The following is a 21,316-nucleotide window of genomic DNA, read 5'->3' as shown; positions in this document are numbered from 1 at the left end:
TTAGGAATATAACTCAACAGCAAATTTATTTAAACTGCATGAGGCACAATAACAACCTCCACAATACCAAAAATTCTGTGAAATGTTTATAAAAGTTAAATTAACTTCATTAATTCTAAAGTACAACACAAACCAGGTCTCTGGCACACAGCTGTAATGTCAAGCCCTCATAAGGCTGAGGGAGAGGCACCCCCAACTCTGGCTACACAGTGAGTTCCATAAAGCACTAGGTTACAGAGACCTTGTCTCAAAAAATGAGAAAGAAAAAAGAAACAAACTATCAACAGTTTTAAATAGTGTTACTTCTAATTTAAGGTTCCTTTATGTTTTGTTTTGTTCTGAGACAAAGTCTCACTGTATAGCTGTTCTGGCTGGCCTGGAATTTGTTATGTGGACTATTTCTCCAACTCACAGAAATTCACCTGCCTCTGTCTTCTGAGTGCGTGGCTCAGGTTTCATTTTTGATGACTATTTAGAGAAAACAGAAAATGGTAAAACTTACATGGTTCTAGAAGAAGTTAAAAAAGATCAAACAGGCTAGCTAGGTATGTGTCTCATGCCTAGAACTCCAGTACTTGGGAGGCTACACAGTAAGAGCCTGTCTCAAAATCTGATACAAAAGCTACGAATCTTACAAAGCAGAGCACCAAAAATAATGAAAAATAAAGCCAGGGCACTGATAAAATGGCTCATGATGTAAGTAAGATACCTGATGCTCTTGCAAAGGACTACGCTGGGATGGCTCACAACTGCCTGTAACTCCAAGGGATTGGGATCTGATGGCCCTACCTTGGCAGATTCTCTCTCTCTCTCTCTCTCTCTCTCTCTCTCTCTCTCTCTCTCTCTCTCTCTCTCTCTCTCTCTCTCTCAAGGGATTGGGATCTGATGGCCCTACCTTGACAGATTCTCTCTCTCTCTCTCTCTCACACACACACACACACACACACACACACACACACACACAGTAAAACTGTATGTTGCTTAGACAAACTGATAGGGTATGGCTTATTTGTACGTATGCACTGACTATGCCATATAAATAATTTAAAAGCACCAGCACAGCCAACACTATCCTCACCTGTTTTCTCTTCCAGTAACTGGAGCTTCTGTTCTACCTCAGCTCTTACTTTTTCGCTCTTTTCCAATTTTTGTAAGAGACTTCCAACATCCACCATTGCACCATTGTATACAATAAGTCCTACATTTTCTTCTCCATCTTTTGATTCCTGTTTTACTGTTGGTGTTGGAAGTAATAATCTGTTTCCTAGAATATAAAAACATTTTTCTTTAGCAACTTATGAAGAATACAGTTATAAAAAAAACAAAGCAAGATCTGGCCAGTGTCTAGTGTAATTTCAGCATGCAAGAGGCTAAATGCTGTGGGATAATGCTCTTGTATACTGCAAAGATTTGTCACTCATATTGGTTTAGTAAAGTGCTGACTGGCCAGTAGCCAGGCAGGAAGTATTGGAGGGACAAACAGACTAGGAGAATTCTGGGAAGAGGAAAGGCAGAGAGTCAGCTACCAGCCAGCCACAGAAGATGCAAGATGAGAATGCCACATTGATAAAAGGTACCAAGACACTAGTCTAAACAGAAAAGAATTATGGGTCAATTTAAGTTGTAAGAGCTAGTTAATAATAAGCCTGAGCAATAGGCCAAGCAGTTTATAACGAATAAGTCTGTGTTTCTTTGGGACTGAATGACTGCAGGACCAAGCAGAACAGAAACTTCAGTCTACAGCTAAGGCAGAAGAATCCTAAGCTCAAGGCCAGCACAGGCTAGAGCAAAACTTATCTGGAAAAAAAAACAAAAAACAAAAAAAACCAAAACCAATCTAAACAAAAGAAGGCCCCAAATGTTAAAGGATCAAACCTAGTGTGTCTTCCTGCAGTGACTCTGACTCTTCTTGGTTTTCTTCATCTTTAGAGGTGTCTGTTAATTTCCGATAAAAGCAAGATTCTCGGAGTACTACTTTATTGAGAAGCTTCTTTACCTATTATGTAAGCAAGTAAATAAATAAGATGTAAACACTCTATTCACTGAAACACTGAGCTAGAGCCTCATTCAGACTTGAGTAATGGCTGTCACCAAGTTAGATCTCCAGCTTAAAGCATATTTCTTTTTTTATTTTTACTTAAAAATTTCCACCTCCTCCCCGCCTCCCATTTCCCTCCCCCTCCAGTTCTAAAGCATATTTCTTTTTTTCTTTTCTTGGTAGAATTATAAGTGTGTGCCATAATACACGCTGACTGTAGGAAATTTGTTTTTCTTTTAAAAAAGATTGTCTTTTTTTGTTTGTTTGTTTGGTTTTTTGAGACAGGGTTTCTCTGTGGTTTTGGAGCCTGTCCTGGAACTAGCTCTTGTAGACCAGGCTGGTCTCGAACTCATAGAGATCCGCCTGCCTCTGCCTCCCAAGTGCTGGGATTAAAGGCGTGAGCCACCACCGCCCAGCAAAAGATTGTCTTTGCCTGCATGTTTGTGCAGCACAAACACGTTTCAGGTGCCTAAGGAGGCCAGAAGAGAGAGTAGGAACTCCTGGACTGGCGTTCCAACAGCTGCACACCACCTAATGTGGGCACTGGGAAGGGAATCCAAGTGGTTTTAACTACCGCATCATCTCTCCAGCCCTGAAGCACATTTCTTAATTCTCCCAGAACTGTGTTGTAATTTTCAAAAATAGGCATCAACTGTCATCATTTTCTCAGCTATCTACTATTATTATATATATTATAACCATAATTCAGTTTAGAGTATTTAGTCTTTTTATAAACATAAAAACTATCTTTATTCATTTTAGATACCAATTCCAGTTCTCCCTCCCTCCCCTCCTCCCAACCCTCCACCCATCCACTCCTCCAAGAGGATAAAGCTTTCCATGTGGAGTCAACAAATTCTGGCACATCAAGCTGAGGCAAGCACAATGCTCTCCCACCTCCCCGCAGCCCCGTATCTATGCTGAACAAGGTTTCCCTCCATAGGGAATGGGCTCCAAAAAGTCAGTTCATGCACCAGGGATAAATCCTGGTTATACTGCCAGTGGTCCCACAAACTGTCTAAGCCATACAACTGTTACCTACATTCAGACAGTCTAGTTCAGTCCTATGCAGGTTCCCAGCTGTCAGTCCAGAGCAGTATTTAGACTTTTAAGTGTTTTCTCTATAAATTAATCACTTATTATAAAAAAAAAACTTGTGTTTATTTTCTAGATATGTGTGTGCATGCACATGTGCTGTGACACTCATCTACAGGTCAGAGGGCATCCTGTAGGAATCAACTCTCTGCCTCCACTACATGGGTCCTCAGGATTCAACTCACAGCAGTAGACTTGGGGACAGGAACCTCAACCCAATGAGTTGTTTCACAAGCCCAGTGTATTTTTTATGTTGTTGTTTGGGTTATTTTTGGTTTTGTTTTGTATTTTTCCGAGACAGGGTTTCCCTCTGAACCCCTGGATGTCCTGGATCTACCTTTATAGATCAGGCTTGTCTCAGGCACACAGAGGTCTGACACCCTCTGCCTCCTAAACACTGGGATTAAAGGCGTGTGCCACCATGAACTGCCCTGTGTTTTGTTTTTTTTATGACAAAGTCTTGCTATTTATCTCAAGCTGGCCTTGAACCCACAATACTCTTGCCCAAGCCTTCCAAGTGTTAATATTACAGATGTGATAAAAACACTCACTCAAACTTTAAAGTATAATTCAATTCCGAATAACGGAAAAAAAAAAAAACATCTGAAAGTCAGGCATGGTGCTGCAAACTTTAATCCCAGCACTTGGGAAGTGAAGGAAGGCAGATCTCTGCTGCTCCAGGATAGCCAGGGATATATAGAGAAACCCTGTCTCACACCCCCTCTTTATAAAAAATCTACCAGCAATAGAAAAATTATGTCAATTATGAAACATCTATATGAAGGAATATTAAGCAGCTGTAAAAACAATGATATAAGTCTATTTTCTCTTGTATGTTTTAAAATTCTAGTCAGGTTTTGCCTTAAACTTGCAGTGATCTTCTTGCCTCAGATATCAAAGCACAAGGTTTCCAGATGTGAGTCACTGAGCTCTGCAATATTCCATTTTTATTTTATTTTATTTTATTTTGGTTTTTCGAGACAGGGTTTCTCTGTAGCTTTGGAGCCTGTCCTGGAACTAGCTCTTGTAGATCAGGCTGGCCTCGAACTCACAGAGATCCGCCTGCCTCTGCCTCCCGAGTGCTGGGATTAAAGGCGTGCGCCACCACCGCCCGGCTAATATTCCATTTTTATGACAGAAGCAATGATAAATTAGTAAGTAAACAATGGCCCCATCTATATAAACATAGCAATTCATCTTCTATAAATACAAGTAACATGAAAAGTTCTAGAGGGCTAGAGAGTTGGCTCAATGGTTAAGAGCACTGGCTCTTCTTCCAGAGGTCCTGAGTTCAATTCCCAGTAACTACACTGTGGCTCACAACCATCTACAATGAGATCTGGTGCCCTCTTCAGGCCTGCAGGCATACACATACACAGAGCCCTCATATATAAATAAAATTATTAAATAAAAAAAGTTCTGCCAGGCAGTGGTGGTCCATGCCTTTAATCCCAAGGCTTGGGAGGCAGAGGCAGGCAGATCTCAGTGAGTTCGAGGCCAGCCTGGTCTACAAACTGAGTTCCAGGACAGCCCGGGCTACACAGAGAAACCCTGTCTCAAAAAACCAAAAAGTTCTAGAAAAGGTTATTTATTAGTCCTGAGGAAGAGAACTTAGTGCAAAGAGAGAACAGACTCTTCCTTACTGGAGAGAAGAGCCGTCTGTATCACGGAAGGGAGTGAGAAGTCATCAGTAAAAACTTCTTTTTTTTTTTTTTTTTTTTTGAGACAGGGTTTCCCTGTGTAACAGTCCTAGCTGTCCTGGAACTAGCTCTTGTAGACCAGGGCTGGCCTCAAACTCACAGGGATTCACCTGCCTCTGCCTCCCGAGTACTGGAATTAAAGGCGTACACCACCACAGCCAGGCCGTAAAAATTACCTTTAAAATAAGGGATCAGGCTGAGCACTGGTGGCACATGCCTTTAATACCAGTGCTCAGGAGGCAGAGGCAGGAAAGTTTTGAGGCCAGCCTGGTCTACATAGAGTCTCAGGCCAGCTAGGGATAGAGAGACACTGCTTCAAAACAAAAACCAACCAAATAAAAACCAACCAAACAAAAAAACCCAACTTAACAAACAAAAACCAAATTTTTTTATGTTTGTATGTTAGTGTGCACACATGTATGTGGGAAACTGAATAGGCCATAAGAATGCTATTAGATACCCTGGAACTAGAGTTACAGGCAGTTTTCAGCCACCTGTCCTAGGTGCTAGGAACTGTGGGTTCTCTGCAAGAGCAGTGCATGCTCTTAACCACTGACTCATCTTTCCAGCCCCAAAGATTATGGTTTTTTGTTTGTTTGTTTCATGAAATTTGCTCTGCAAACTAGGCTGGCCTTGAACCCACAGAGATCCGCCTTCATCTACCTCCCAAGTGCAGGGACTACAGGTGTGTGCCAACACTGCCCTGTGATAACTTCTCTAAAAGGCAAATTGTGTGTGTGCATATTTAAGCACATAGAGGTGAGAAGTAAACTTTCAGGTGCTGGCTCTATCCTATCATTTGGGTCCCAGGGATCAAACTCAGATGATCGAGTTCACTAACAAGTGCCATTACCTACTGAGACATCTTGCTGGCCCCAAAAATAGTTTCTTTAGGAAAGTTAATATTCTAGAACATTTGGATTAAAAAGAAAGGTAAAAGGCCAACCAGGTAGCTTTAAGAGGCTGAGCTAGGATTGCCACAAAAGTGAAGTTGGCCTGAGCAACAAAGGGAGGCACTTGTTTCAGGAAAGATAGGTAGAATTTATGATCAGATAAATGAAATTAATTTATTTCTACTGTCTTACGTTTTGGAAGGGTAACCTCATAAAAAGTTTCTGAGCTATGGATATAACAGTGGAAGAACCTATCTAGCCATGATTAAGACCCTAGCTTCTATCCTAAGTGCCACAAAAAAAAAAAAAGATGTTATAAAAATTCCTTTTAAGTTCACAAGATTACCTGAGCCCGAGAAAGATGCAATCCAAGAGTATATAGTATTTCTTCCAAATCCTTTTCAAGGAGGTAACCACAATGGCTTTGATCGAAATAAACAAAAGCCATCAATAGATCCCTGTTAACTGTGACCATCTGAGTCTTCTCTTTTTCCTAGAATGAACAGAAAATATGGCATGCAGTTTATTATCATGGAAGAATGAGAAATCAAGGCTCTGTCTGTATGAAAGCACTGATCTAGCTCATTTTAGCTAAAATGAGTGGATTTTATATACCAGTATGAAAAAAAGAAACCGTGACAAACACAAATCAGTAAATGCAGGGTAAGGAAATAACTTATTTTTTTACTTTTTTTTATTTTTTGGAATTTCGAGACAGGGTTTCTCCGTAGTTTTTGGTTCCTGTTCTGAAACTAGCTCTTGTAGATCAGACTGGCCTCGAACTCACAGAGATCCATCTGCCTCTGCCTCCCGAGTGCTGGGATTAAAGGCGTGTGCCATATTCTATTCAATAAATACCTTATCCAATGGGAAAATAAAGGAAAATGAAGAAGCAGCAGCAAAAAACAAAACAGAACAAAACAAAAAAAAAAACCACCTTCTCTTTCGAGGGTCTCTCCTTGCAGTATCGGTTGACATCTCTCTTGTCATCTCGTTTGTTCATTTCCTCTTCTTCCCTCTCTGTAAAGCCAATGTGAAAGAAGAAAACATTTATTCATGCACTTTTCCAATACATAAGTTTTCAAAAGATGAAATAACAGGTCTATAAAAAAATCCTATAAAAAAATTGGTGCTATAAGGAAACGTTAAGAAAACTCAAGAAGCAGCCTGGTGGTGCTGGCACAGGCCCTTTAATCCAAGCACTCAGGAAGCAGAGCCAAGAGGATCTCTGTGAGTTCGAAGCCAGCCTAGTTTACAAGGAAGAGTTCCAGGGCAACTCAGGCTACACAGAGAAACCCTGTCTCAAAAGAAAAACAAAAAAAGCAATAGGAAACTTAAGAATTCCCACAAGGCAGTTGCCAATTCATGGTATACAATACACAGACATGTATGTGAGCAAAATATTCATACAAATAAGAGGAAATTAAAAAAAATGAGAAGGAAACATTGTTTTATCAAATCAAACCCACCGGTTTCTATACATAAGAGTGTATCTGTGTACATTTATCCTGTACATGTGAAGGCCAAAGGCTGATGTCAGGCGCTGTCTTCAACTCTTCTCCATCTTATGGAGACAGTGTTTCTTGCTGGTTGGGCTAGGCTGGCTCATGAGTTCCAGGAACCCACCTGTCTTTACCCTCCCAGGGCAGCTATTACAATGCCATGTGAGTACTAAGGGCTCAAATTTAGGTCCTTATGCTTGCACACCAAGCACTTTAGCAACAGAGTCATCTCCTCAGCCCATTTATAAACACACACATAACATTTTCCCCTTGTTTCTTTGAACAGCTGGTATCATTATATAATACAAGCTAGCTTCAAACTAGTTCTCACCCTACCTCAGTCTCCTTAGTGCTGAGAATCCAAGGTGCAAGATTAACTTTATACATAAAAATGGAGAATCTTGGGAGTGGAGCGAAGGCTCAGTGAGTAAAGCATTGCTGAAGCAGCATAGCACCTGAGTTTGGATCCCTGGGACCCATCTAAAGCCAGATGTGACAGCCTGAACACTCCTGGGTCAGTCAGTCCAGGGTAGGCAGTGGCAAATAAAAAGACTGTCTCAGGTCTGGAGAGATGGCTGGAGGTTAAGAGCACTGGCTGTACTTCCAAAGGTCCTAAGTTCAATTCCCAGCAACCACATGGTGGCTCCCAACCATCTATAATTAGATCTGATGTTTTCTTCTGGCTGGCAGGCAGACATGCAGACAGAACACTATATACATAATAAACAAACAGACAAAGAAAGACTGTTTCAAAACCAGGTAAAGGCGAAGACTAGAATCTGATCCGCAAGTGTGTGCCTGCACTCACATATTAGCATGTTCACAAAGAATAAACAAAAGAGGAGGCCAGAGAGATTGTTCAGCAGGCAGAGGTACTTGTCACCAAGTGTAACAGAGCTCAATCCTATGACCCATATGGGGAAACTGACTTTTGCAAGTAATCTCACCTGAACATGAGCACACACATAACACACAATGTAATACAAAATCTCAAAGTTTAAGGTGAGGACATGCTGGGTGTGGTGGCACACACCTTTCATTCTAGCTCTCTGAGGCTGGGGCAAGCAGAATTGTTAAGGGTTTGAGACTAGCCTGGTCTATAGAGCTAGTTCCAGGACAGCCAGGGCTATGTAAAGAGACCCTGTCTCAAAAAAAAAAAAAATTACAATATACTTTTTAATAATTGAGATAGAGTCTCATCATATAGCACAGGCTAGCATTTAATTCACAGCAATTCTCCTACCCAGCCTACAAAGTATTGAGGTAACAGGCACATATATCTTTGAAAAACTTGTACCTTTTAAAAGAAAATCTTACTTTTCTGGTTGGGAATATGTTTGTCTATCATGCATAAGGTCTCAAATGTGATCCCTAGAAATACAAAAAGATCATCTTTTTTTTTTTTTAAAGGTTTTCCAAGACAGGATTTCTCTGTAGCTTTGGAGCCTGTCCTGGAACTAGCTCTTGGAGACCAGGCTGGCCTCAAACTCAAAGAGATCTATCTGCCTCTGCCTCCTGAGTGATGGGATTAAAGGCGTGCACCACCACCGCCCAGCCAAAAGAACATCTTAAGTTTGACAAAAAATTCATTTTTCCAGTTCTGAGGATTAAACTGAAGCTTTTCCTATGCTTGGCAAACTATCAATTCTGAGATAGGCTCTTAAGACCTTGTTCAAGATGGCCCTGAACTCATGATATCCCTGCCTTAATCCTCCCAAACAGCTGGGATTAAAGATCTGTCAAAACAGGTCTGGACAATTTGGTCAATTTGATGAATTAACACATATCATCTTGTTCTCTACCCTTTTGATTACTAATAAGATTAATCACCATTTCAAACACTAAGTGAGAACAAATTTTTATTTGTTAAAACTCATTTCTAGGACTGAAGAAATGGGCCAGCATTTTAAAAAAGCAATTGTTGCTTTTGCAGAGGACCCAGGTTCAATTCCCAGCACCCACATGGTGGTTTACACTCATCTGTAACTCCGGGAACAGGAGAGCCAACGCCCTCTTCTGACTCCCAGAGGCACCAGGCATGCATGAGGTTCAGACACACAAGCAGGCAAGACATACACATTAAACTAAAATTTTTTTAAAGTACTAAACAAGTGTGAAAAAAGACATAAGTAAAATAATGCTACATTGTAGACCACACTGTAAACTCTACGAACCAATTTTACATAAGCTTTGTTTCAGAATAGGCCTCAGCAAGAAAGTAAGAGCTGACCACACATTTTTAGATACGAGGATGTCAAGAGGATAGACTTTTGAACTGGCTGGCAGAAGAGACTGTCAGTGCCAAGTTCCTAACAGAAGAATATTAAGTGGCAGGTTTAAGGACCTCAGAGTGACTGAGAAGTGGCAAGGGCCTGTGAGATGGTTCAGTGGATAAATCACTAGCCTCGCAAGCTGATAACCTGAGTTCAATGTCCAGATTTCATGGGAAAGGAGAGAACCAACTCCTAACAGCTGTCCTGGTTTCCATAGGTGTCAGAGTAGTAAATATCCTAAAAGTAACACCAAACACCAATGAAAGAAAAAAGGGCATATGCCATTAAGTATTTAATTATTAATTAAGATTAACAGCCAGGCTAAGCAGTGGTGGCTCACGCTTTTAATCCCAGCACTTGGGAGGCAGAGGCAGGCAGATCTCTGTGAGTTTGAAGCCAGCCTGGTCTACAAGAGCTAGTTCCAGGACAGGCTCCAAAAGTACGGAGAAACTCTTGACTCAAAAAACAAAAACAAACAAAAGAACAGCCAGGTGTGATAGGATGAGCTTGAAATCACAGCTCTCACCTGGGATAGTGAGGCAAAGAGCATCATCCAAAGTCAACCTGGGCTACATAGGCCAGTATCAGTTATGTAGTAAGAGAAGGTCTTACAAAAACAAGAAAATTTCTAAAAACTCAAAAAGCATAAAATATTTATTCCATTCTACAGCCCCAAGGTCATCTACTACATACCATCTTCTTCATCCTCAGCTTCTTCCGCCTCCATTGGGTCATACTCATCTTGATTATTATCTTCTTCGGTTTCATCGTCATCTTTAGAATCTTCTTTTCTTTTTTCTTCTTTCTGTAATTTAAGATGCCTTAAAACTAAGCAATATTATGACAAGACAGACAAATAAACATAAGTTCACTAAATGGATGTATTTGTAACAAGTCCGATTATGGATTGCTCAACAGTAATAACCTACTCAAGGATGGCATGGCCGGCATGGCAGTAATCTCAACACCTGGAGAATAAGGAGGTCCCAGCTCACAGCAAGAAAGACAAAAGGACAGAGAGAAACACAGAAAAGGAAGAAGGGCTAGAGAGTCAGCGACATACAGAGCAATGACTGACCTTACAGGAAATCCCTCTGACACCCACATGGCAGCTAACAACCGTCTATCACTTCAATCTCAGGCGAGCCACACTCACTGTTGACTTCTGAGGCCAGTGCACGCACACACACACAGTATAAATACACATACAGGCAAAACATACACATTACAATAAGAAGATAGAAGAAGAGAGGAAAGGATGAAAACAAATCATAAAATTAGTTACAGATATTAAATTAGGCTTTGCTATATGGCTCAGGTTGGAAATGAACTCCTGAATCTCCTCTTCCCCCCTTTGACATATGGGATTAGAGATGTGACCCTATACCCAGCTCTCTAGATTTTTGAGGCAGAGTATCATATGATCTGACTCAAATATCCAACACAATATTCAAGACTGTTAGTTTGACTTTTCTTTGGAGGCTGGAACTGAACATTTCTCAGTTGTTGTTGCCTATCCTGGAAATTACAGACCTTCCTCTCATCTCTGTCTTCTTTTTTGTCTTTATCATCGCCTGATTTTCTCCGTTTTGGTTTTGGATCATCAGTGTCATCATCTCTTTCTTCTTTTTTATCTTTTCTCTCGTCTTTTTTGCTTTTCTTCTCCTTTTCTTTTTTGTCCTCTTTCTCAGGAAGAGAGAGCAATGATTTGTATATTCTGACTCCAAAATCTCTTTGAAGCATTTCATTGAAAAGTTCGGCAAACAATGAAACCTATAAAAAGAAACCAACATTAATCTAGGCAAATTCAATACAAATACTGAATAAATCCAGCAGCTAGTCATTTATCAAGCACTATCTTACCACACTTATTTTCTATACCTATAGAGAGCTGTAATATTTTATGAGGGAGATAAAGAAAAAATCAAGAGCTATAAAAATGGATGTGAATAATGTGAGGACCATGAAAATCTTCAAAATAACTAGTTGTGGTGGTGCACGCCTTTAATCCCAGCTCTTGGGAGGCAGAGGCAGGTAAAACTTCTGTGGCTTCCCAGGCCAGTCTGGTCTATTTATGAGTTTCAGGCCAGCAACTGCCACACAGGGAGACCCTTTAAATAAATAAATATCTTCAAAAGAACTTTCTTATTTTTTTTTTAATTTCTAGACAAGGTTTCCTGTGTAACCTTGGATGTACTGGAACTCACTCTGCACACAAGGCTGGCCTTGAACTCACAGATATTCGCCTGCCTCTGCCTCCCAAGTACTGGGATTAAAGGCATGTGCCACCATCATTTGGCTTCTTTTTAAAGACAAGATCTTTCAGGGCTAGAGAGATGGCCCAGAGGTTAAGACTGCCCTTCCAGAGGTCCCGAGTTCAATTCCCAGTAACCATATGGTGGCTCACAGCCATCTTTAATGAGATCTTGTGCCCTCTTCTGGCCTGCAGCATACATGCAGACAGAATACTTTATACATGATTAATAAATAAATCTTAAAAAAAAAAAAAAGACAAGATCTTTGTATCCAGGCTGGCTTTGAACTCGTGTTCTTCATGCTGCATTCAGTGGCACTATAATAAATGGTGGCACTATAAGCTCATGTCATCATGTTCTATGTAAAGATGTTGTTTTTTAAGATATAAATATATTGCTAAACATGGTAACACCTTCCTGTAAACTCTGCAATTGAGAGATAAAGCAAGAAGATCAACAATTCACCACCATCCTTGGTCATAAGAGACTCTGTCTCAAAAAACTAGAGCTGGTTATAGTGTCACATACCTGTGATCCCAGATAGCAAAGGCGGAAAAGAGGTGGATCAGAAGTTTTTCAAGTCCAACCTGATCCAGATAGTATGTTTAAATCAGACTGGGTTGCATGAGATATTATCTCACAAAAACAAGAACCAGAACCATATAAGCAGAACATAAAAAAACAATGCAAATACCGTTATATTTAATAATGCATTTATGTAACTGCAGGCCCAAAGGATACTGAAGCAGAATAATCATGAGTTGAAGACCTAACTGGACACAAATTGAGTTTAGGGCCAACCTGGAATCTCAGCAAAACTATTGAAAGTAGGGCTGGAGAGATGGCTCAGAGGTTAAGAGCACTGACTGCTCTTCCAAAGGTCCTGAGTTCAATTACCAGCAACCACAGGGTGGCTCACAACCATCTATAATGAGATCTGGTGCCCTCTTCTGGCATGCGAGCATACATGGAAGGAATGTTGTATTAATAATAAATAAATCTTTAAAAAAAAAACTACTAAAAAGTAAAAAGAAGGCTGGAGATGTAGCTTAGTGGTAGAGGTTTCCATAGCATGCATAAGCCCCTGAGTTCAATTCTCAACACTAGCAATAGAGAGGAGCTGGGCATGGTGGTGCACACCTGGAAGGCAAGTGGATCTCTAAGAGTTCCTGGCCCAATAGGGCTATGTAGTAAGATCCTGTTGAGATCGAAACGAGAGACAGAGACGGACAAGACAGAGCACAAACTCAAGTTGAAAGATAATGCCACTTATTTTCTCTTACAACCTAACCAGTCACAAAATTTTCATATCCACTAAATGATTATTTTAATTCTAAAGAAAATAAAACATTACGGCATCCTCAAGAAAGACAAGTAGGGGCTGCAGCAATGAATAAGTGATTAAGAGCAATGGCTGCGCCGGGCGGTGGTGGCGCACGCCTTTAACCCCAGCACTCGGGAGGCAGAGGCAGGCAGATCTCTGTGAGTTCGAGACCAGCCTGGTCTACAAGAGCTAGTTCCAGGACAGGCTCCAAAACCACAAAGAAACCCTGTCTCAAAAAAAAAAAAAAAAAAAAAGAGCAATGGCTGCCCTTCGGGAGTTCGGTTTGGTTCCCAGGGCCCACATGGTGCTTGATAAACATCTATAACTACAGATGCAGGGAACATAACACCCTCTCTGGCCTCTACAGGAATCAGGCACACCTGCCACACACAGACACACACAAGGACAGGACAACCACACAAATAAAAGCTACTTCAAGATCAGCTAGGGCTACTAGAAATAGTCTCCAAAACACAAAATGAAAAACAAAGAATAATTTAGATCTAACTTGTTAATTTACAGAAAAAAAAGGGAGGGAGGACAAAACCACACTACAGGAATGAAACAACAAAAGGTAGTCTATTGTGTCTATTAAGAGACCTTAGAGGACAAATCTGACTTTCTCATAATAAATGATGGTGACCAAAAACACAAACAATGGGAACAAAGAAAAACTCAAGGAATTTAATACATTGAAGAGTCAGTCACAACTGTAGGTATTATTTTGATCCTAATTAAACTTTAATATTACCTCAAATGAATGTTCTTTGTTATCTTCCAACCTGTAATCCAAAAGGACACTCAAAGACATGATGCTGCAATCAAATTTGCCACTTTTTGCAGCCCAGTTTGGATGTACAATTATGGCTGGTTCATCAGGCAAAATGTATCTTCTTTCTTGGCGCTGGCGTTCCATTTCCTCTTGTCGTTTTCTTTCTTCCTCCTAGACATTTGAAATTTTAAATCATGGTGACGCTTCCTTGTACAAAGTGCATGTGTATTGAAATGTACTTAAAATAAAATAAAATAAAATAAAGGAGGTGGGTGTGGTGGTTCATGACCATAATCCCAACACAGGGTGGCAGAGACAGAAGGATGACCTTGAGTTCTAGTCAGCCTAGCTACACAGTGAGTACCAGACTAGCCTCCACTACAGAATAAATTCTTTTTTTTTAATTATTTATTTATTTATTATGTGTACAGCATTCCTTCCATATGTGCCCTCAAGCCAGAAGGGGGCACCAGGTCTCATATGGTTGCTGGGAATTGAATTCAGGACCTCTGGAAGGGCAGCCAGTGCTCCCAACCACTGAGCCATCTCTCCAGCCCCTACAGAATAAATTCTTGTTTCAAAAAACAAAGATCAAAGTCTTCTGATTTCTTACAGTGATTATATTAGCCATAATGGTTAAAAACAGAGACAGGGCCTTTTATGGCTTTTAATTCCTCTTTCTTAAATTTCCTTTATTACATTAGTTTTTGTAACGTGTGGGTCAGGGGACAGGCAGTTGGTTTTCTCCTTCCACCATGAGTTCTAGATATTGAATTGTTGTGGTCAAGCTTAGCATCAAGTGTCAATGAATACAACTGGCTTCTAAAAATAACTTCACTAAAGGATACTGAGCCTTCTGGGAAGACAGTCTGTTCTGGAGATAGGCTACAGACAGGACACACCCTATCCTGCTATAAAGTAGTAACAGAAGCTGAAAGGACTCAAGCCATGGCCAGCTCTGAGACAGTATCATCATCCCAAAGATATTTATAACCCATGGAATAAAACAAGAAACCACAAACTGCCTAGGAAGCAAGAGAAAGAAATGTCCTCAAGAAGGCCCCCAGATCATCAGGCACAGCAGATAGTCTGCAGCGCAGAGTGCACGTCCCTTCCTACCAATCTCTCTTATCTAGCGTTAGGAAAAACCTAACAAATCCTCTAGCTTTACACACTTTACACTGAGGTACTAAAATAAAAATGTAATGATAGTGGGCATGGTGACTGGCAGTGCACATCTTTAATCCCAGAACCCAGGAGGTAGAGGCAGGTGAATCTCTGACTCGAGGCCACAGTGGTCTATATTCAGAGTTAGTTCTAGGACAGCCAGGGCTACACAGAGAGACCCTGTCTCCAAAACCAACCAACCAACCAAACAAACAAACAAAAAAACCACTAAGCAACCATGCTAACACATGGTTTATGATCCCAGCACGTGAAAAGTCAGACAGGAGGAGGATCACAAGGACAGCCTAGTTTCTACAGAGACTTCCAGGCCAGCCAGAGTCACATCAGTAATAACTTCTCCTTAAAAACTCAAAAAGTTGGGCCAGGCAGTACTGGCACATACCTTTAATCCCAGCACTCAGGAGGCAGAGGCGGGCGAATCCCTGTGAGTTTGAGGCCAGCCTGGTCTACAAGAGATAGTTCCAGGACAGCTAGAACTGTTACACAGGAAAACCCTGCCTCGAAAAACAAACGAACAAACAAACAAAAAAAGCCCCTCAAAGTCAATTAAGATGGGGAGGGGGAGCGCGAAAATCAGTGAGTAAAGAAAGGTCCTTGCTGCCAACCTTGATGACCTCAATTTGGTCTCCCAGACCCACAGGGTAGAAGTACGAAAACCAACTTCAGCATTATCGTCCGACCTCTGGGCAAGTCCAGTGGCATGTTCAATCCCACACAGAATAAATACAAATGCATTTTTTGTTTGTTTGAGACAGGATCTCATTCTATAGCTCTGGCTATTCTGGAATTCACTCTATAGACCAGGCTGGCCTTGGAACTTAAAAAAAAAAAAAATCCACCTGCCTCTGCCTCCCTGAGATTAAAGTTCTGTGCCACCACCACCACCATCTATGTTACTTTTCTTTTTGTCTGGTTTTTCGAGACAGGGTTTCTCTGTGTAATAGCCCTGGCTATCCTGGAACTCTTCAACCAAGTTGGCCTCACAGAGGCCTGCCTCAGCCTCCTGAGTACTGGAATTAAAGGCAAGTGTCACCACCTGCCCGGCTCAATCTATGTTACTTTTAAAGGGCTTCAAAAGCCTGAGAGAGAGCCACAGGGAATAGTGCTTGCTATGGTATCTAAATACCTAAGTAAGTTGTCCCTGCTCACCTCTCACCCCTTGCCCCAAGGTGAAAGAGAACCAAGCTGTGAAATTCCTCGACTTACACACATGCTTATAATAATTAGAGAAAAAGAAAGAAAGAAAGAAAGAAAGAAAGAAAGAAAGAAAGAAAGAAAGAAAGAAAGAAAGAGACAGACAGACTCTGGGCTGGAGAGATGGCTCAGTGGTTAACAGCATTTGTTGTTCTTGAAGAGGATCTGGGTTGGTTTTCCCAACCACTCACATGGGGGCTCACAACCATCCATAACTTTAGTTCCAGGAACTGCAGCATCCTTTTCTGACCTCTGCAGGCACCAAGCATGTGGTACACATATATAAATGTTGCAAAAATATTCATGCAAATATAAATAAAATAAATAAACCTTGAGAAAAAAAAGACCTCATGGCCACTTTAATAGTAACACTGACTATCTAGTTTGGCAGCTGTCTGGATGGGATGGGATGGGATGGGATGGGAAAGCCTGGCATCTCTGCCTTTATTATGCCTGTGCCCTCTGCTGCCCTTAACATTTGGTTCAGATTGCATTCAGCTCTGTATAAAGAAATGTTGATCATTTGAGAAGGCAAGCCCAAAGGTAGAATACAGAGTTAATTTGCCTAGTCTGCCTGTCCTAGGCTTAAGGCTGAGGCCACCTAGCAACAACAACTATGACCAGAAAAATGGCATCATGAAAGGATTGAAGAGTAGCACCCAAGTTCCAAGTTCCTGGCAAATCTCTACCTATTCTTGGGGAAGACATGAATTTCCCACCTCCTTCTCCTGACCTGTCTGGACCAACAAACTCCAATGGTACTGAGAAGTTGATCTGTAAATAAAACTCCATCTTTCCTACTCATTGGAAATGGAGCAAAGTCTTTTTCTTAACACTTGTCTCTTAGATAGTGTTTTTTTGTTTTGTTTTTCGAGACAGGGTTTCTCTATTACTTTGGAACCTGTCCTGGAACTAGCTCTTGTAGACCAGGCTGGCCTTGAACGCACAGAGATCATCCTGCCTCTGCCTCCCAAGTTCCCAAGTGATGGGATTAAAGGCATGTGCCACCAGCGCCCGACTAGATATGGGTTTTATTCCTATAGGGTGAACTTCAAGAGACCTAGGTCTGGTAATAATATGCAGTCACAAACATCATCATCAAATAAACAAGTTAACTCAGCATCAACAGTATCTGTATGTGTAGTCAATGTGCATGTGTGCTCAAATACAGGTGGAGGCTAAGGTCAAGAGTGAGTTGTTTTCCTCTATTCTCTTCACCATAGATTTGGCAGGATCTCTCACTGAACCAGCTAGCTAGCCAGTGAGCTTGGGAGAGCCTCCTGGATGCACTGCTCAAGGGCAGCTCCAGGGTTACAGGCACAGGAACTACTAGGCCTGGCTTTTAGAAGGGTGCTGAGGATCTAAATTCAGGTTCATCTTACCTCATCTTCAATATTACTAATGTCGTCTCTGTTTCAATGAGCACATTTTCCCAACTATCCCCAGAACTCTTTCTTTCCCAGTAATGGGGATCTATGCAAAAGCACATTAAGACTAATGTTTTTCCATAGCTACATGCCAAGCTCCTCAAACTTTAAGGCATTTCTTGGCTAGGCACATGTCTGTAAGTTCTCAAGAGGCAAAGACAAAGATCTACACAAGTAGGGCTTTACTTGAGTTCTAGGCCAGTCTACACTATTTAGTGACACCCTCTCAACCAAAAAGAAAACAAAATTTTTGGTTGCCATGTCTCACTAAACTCCTTTACTCTAAGACAGCATCAATAATTCTTTTGAATTTCATTAACTACATGACTTTTTTATTTATTTATTTTTTAACAAAAATTCTGACAAGCTACCTCAAAACATTTTGTACTCTATATCCCTTTTCTGTTCTTTTTACTTTATGTGTACAGGTGTTTGGCCTGTTTCTACCTATTTTAACTACATGCCTAGCGTCCTCTGAAGTCAGAAGAGGGCATTAGATCCCATAGGGAGAGGTGGAAGGGTTGATTTAATGTGTATTTGACACGAGCAAGGCCTGCCAAGAACTCTGAGACCACTTGGCCCATGGTAAATGAAAGCTGTCACTCATATGGGTCATGTGTAAGAGGGGTGGCGAAGTTTACTTGGAGTCTGTGTATGAGTATTTATGGGTCAGTATGTGCAAAGACTAGCAACTGCAGTTAACCGCTCCTGGGTGTTTACAGCCTGAAATTGCTAACCTACAGAGATCTCATACCCCAACCACACAACCTCTCCCGTGCTGTACCGAATAAACGTAAGAGTCTGGGTTACAGTGGTCCTGGTCAGAGAACCCCATATGATTGCACGTCATTTCTATAGGTGTTTGTCCTTTCTTCATTCCCTTGCCTCCACTAGAGAGGAATCCACAGACTGAAGCCATAGAGGATGCAACAGGATTCCCTGGAACTAGCGTTAGGGATGATTGTGAACCATCATGTTGGTGCTGGGACCTGAACCCAGATCCTCTGCTAGCACAGCAAGAGCTCTTAACTACTAAGCCTTCCATCCAGCCCACCTCCCTTTTGATAAGGAAAGGTCTCACCATAGCCCCAGGTTGGTCTCAATTTTAATATTTACCTCATGAGTACTGAGTACTCAGTTCAAACCAGTCTATGCTTACAAAGCAACAAAGTCTTAAAAAAATAGAAAAAATTTGTATTTTACTGTATTTAAATTATAACTCAAAGCTACATACATATACAATGTGTTACATGTTCCAAGAGCTCCCTCTACACAGTATTAACAACATTACAGTATGTGAATATGGGCTACATACCTCTTTATCATCCTCAGACTTCCTATCATCCTCATCTTCCTCTTCCTTCTCAGACTTCTCTAATTCCTTCTGCTCTTCTTTTTGTTCTTCTACTTTAAGCTGTTTTGTCAAGCGAGCTATTAACTGGGATTTTAGTCCTTTGGAACTAAGAGCTCGACTTTCTAATTCTTTTCGGAGATCATTTACCTAAATATATGGAGCATAAAAACACATAAGAAAAAAGTATGATAGAAAAAAAACAAATCATTTTTTGTCTGATTCTTAAAAATTGCAAATTCAAGACTAATGTAGTCTACATAGGAAGTTTCAGGCAATTCAGGGCTATATACAGTAAGACAAAAAGCCAAAATTAGTGGAAGAGACACTGACCATACAGTGCTTTTTTTTTTTTTTTTTTAAATATTTTTGGTTTTTCGAGATAGGGTTTCTCTGTAGCTTTGGAGTTTATCCTAGAACTAGCTCTTGTAGACCAGGTTGGCCTCGAACTCACAGAGATTCGCCTGCCTCTGCCTCCCAAGTGCTGGGATTAAAGGCATGCACCACCACTGCCCAGCTACCGTGCTTTTTGAAAATGCTAAGTTACAGAATACTTTTGGAAAACAATTTACAGTGTGCTCTTGAATATGTGTACAACAGCACACTGGCTGTGGCACTTGTGATGGTCAGAAGATTACCTCCGGTTGTCAGTTCCTGTCTTCCACCATGCTGCGGCAGGGTCTACTGTTTCTGCTTGTTTCCTGAAGGCCACCACAGCTGTTTAATTTGTGCTTTGGAATCAGCCTCTACTTGAGAAGGCTTATACAGCAGCACTTTGAACACTGAGCCATCACCTTTGATTTTACTGAGATAGCTTTATGTAGCCCAGGCTGATGAAAACTGCTTACATAGCAGAAGCAAACCTTGAACTCCAGATCTTTCAGTTTTCACCTCCCAAGACAAGTATCACCAAACCTAGCTCTAGAATGTTTTGTTTTAATGATTGATTGATTGATTGATTGATTTTTGTTTTTGAAAACACAGTTTCTCTGTGTAGCCCCAGCTGTCCTGGAAATCACTTTGTAGACCAGGCTGGCCTCAAACTCACAAGAGATCTACCTATTTCGGCCTCCCGAGTGCTAGGATTAAAATCATGTGCCACCACTGTCGGCTTTTATTTTCAATTATAGGAATATGTATATGTCTGTGTGCATGAGTGTTTGTACCCATAGCTATTGGGCCAACCTGGAGCTGAAGTAACAGTTTTGGGAGGCCAAATTTGAGTTTTGGGAATTAAACTCTAGTCCTCTAAAAAGGAAATACCCACTCTTAAGTATTTAGCCATCTCATGAACTCCCCAAACAAGTTTAAAGATGCTTACAAATGTTTTAAAGCAGGTAAGGTGGCACATGCCATAATCCCAGTATGAGGTCAACTTTGGCAATACCATGAAAATTTGTCCCAAAGAAATGTGGTTTTTGCTTTGTTTTCAAAACAGAGTCTCTGTAACCCTGGCTGTCCTAAAACTCACTCTGTAGACCGGGCTGGCTTCGAACTCACAGATTCACCTGCCACCACCATTATCCTACAAGAATAAACATCTTAACACATAGAATCTATACTGAATAGAATGTAATGTTTAAAAATAATTACACTGTGACTGGGTATAGTGGCTTATGCTCTTGTGACACAGAGACAGGAAGATATCTGATTTCTAGCACAGCCTGGTCCAGCCTGGTCCACAGAGCAAATTCCAGGACAGCCAGGACTACACAGAGAAACCATGTCTTGGAAAACAATACCAAAGAAAAATTACACTGAGAAAATTAAAGCTAACTGAAAAAAAGATAAATTTTTTACATGCAACATACTATAACCAAGCAATCATCAAAAACCTTATACGAGTAAGAAAGAAGGAAACAAATCAAAAAACATTTTATTACATTTATTTATTTAGGGGAGTGGCGTGCTACTGTGTATGAGTAGTGTACAAAGGTCAACTGGTGGGAGCTGACTTCTTTACACCACGTAGGTTCTGGGAATCAAATTCAAATCATCGGCTTTAGTAACAAGAGCTTTTATCTACTGAGATATTTTATATATCTTTCTGTAAATTTTATTAGGTTATATTGGATAGGTATGAGTAAATTTTTTATTGTAATTGAAAAAAACTTGTTATTAATAATCAAAAGAAATACAAGTTGGGTCTTTTGTTCTGTTTTGTTTTTTTGGAGACAGTGTCTACTTATATACACCAGGTTGCCTTCAAACTCATGACTCTCCAGGCTTAGCCCAAGTATTAGGAATGCAAATACCCCCAGACTTAGTTATATATTTTGCTTTGTCCCCCTTTTTTTTGTTTTT

The 21,316-nt window shown here is 40.7% G+C and overlaps 1 protein-coding gene across 6 annotated transcripts in view; it reads right to left on the bottom strand.

Moving 5' to 3' along the window:
- The window catches only part of Ccar1 (cell division cycle and apoptosis regulator 1), a 52,224-nt gene that overhangs the window by 1,840 nt on the left and 29,068 nt on the right, over positions 1 to 21,316 (bottom strand). For 4 of the 6 annotated variants that reach the window (XM_075980129.1, XM_075980130.1, XM_075980132.1 and 1 more), the window contains 8 exons: positions 18,977 to 19,162; positions 13,832 to 14,023; positions 11,035 to 11,274; positions 10,195 to 10,306; positions 6,664 to 6,746; positions 6,073 to 6,219; positions 1,876 to 1,996; positions 1,079 to 1,264 (listed from right to left, as the gene is read on the bottom strand). In XM_075980129.1, the coding sequence (XP_075836244.1) occupies positions 1,079 to 1,264; positions 1,876 to 1,996; positions 6,073 to 6,219; positions 6,664 to 6,746; positions 10,195 to 10,306; positions 11,035 to 11,274; positions 13,832 to 14,023; positions 18,977 to 19,162 (1,267 nt within the window). The remainder of the gene's footprint in view (positions 1 to 1,078; positions 1,265 to 1,875; positions 1,997 to 6,072; positions 6,220 to 6,663; positions 6,747 to 10,194; positions 10,307 to 11,034; positions 11,275 to 13,831; positions 14,024 to 18,976; positions 19,163 to 21,316) is intronic. The other 2 variants (XM_075980134.1, XM_075980133.1) reach the window with 1 other exon arrangement.

This window comes from Microtus pennsylvanicus, chromosome 7 (assembly GCF_037038515.1).
Source record: "Microtus pennsylvanicus isolate mMicPen1 chromosome 7, mMicPen1.hap1, whole genome shotgun sequence".
Lineage (NCBI taxonomy): Eukaryota > Metazoa > Chordata > Mammalia > Rodentia > Cricetidae > Microtus > Microtus pennsylvanicus.
Note: the sequence above shows the minus strand (reverse complement) of the source record. Positions and strands in the feature narration are given on the sequence as shown.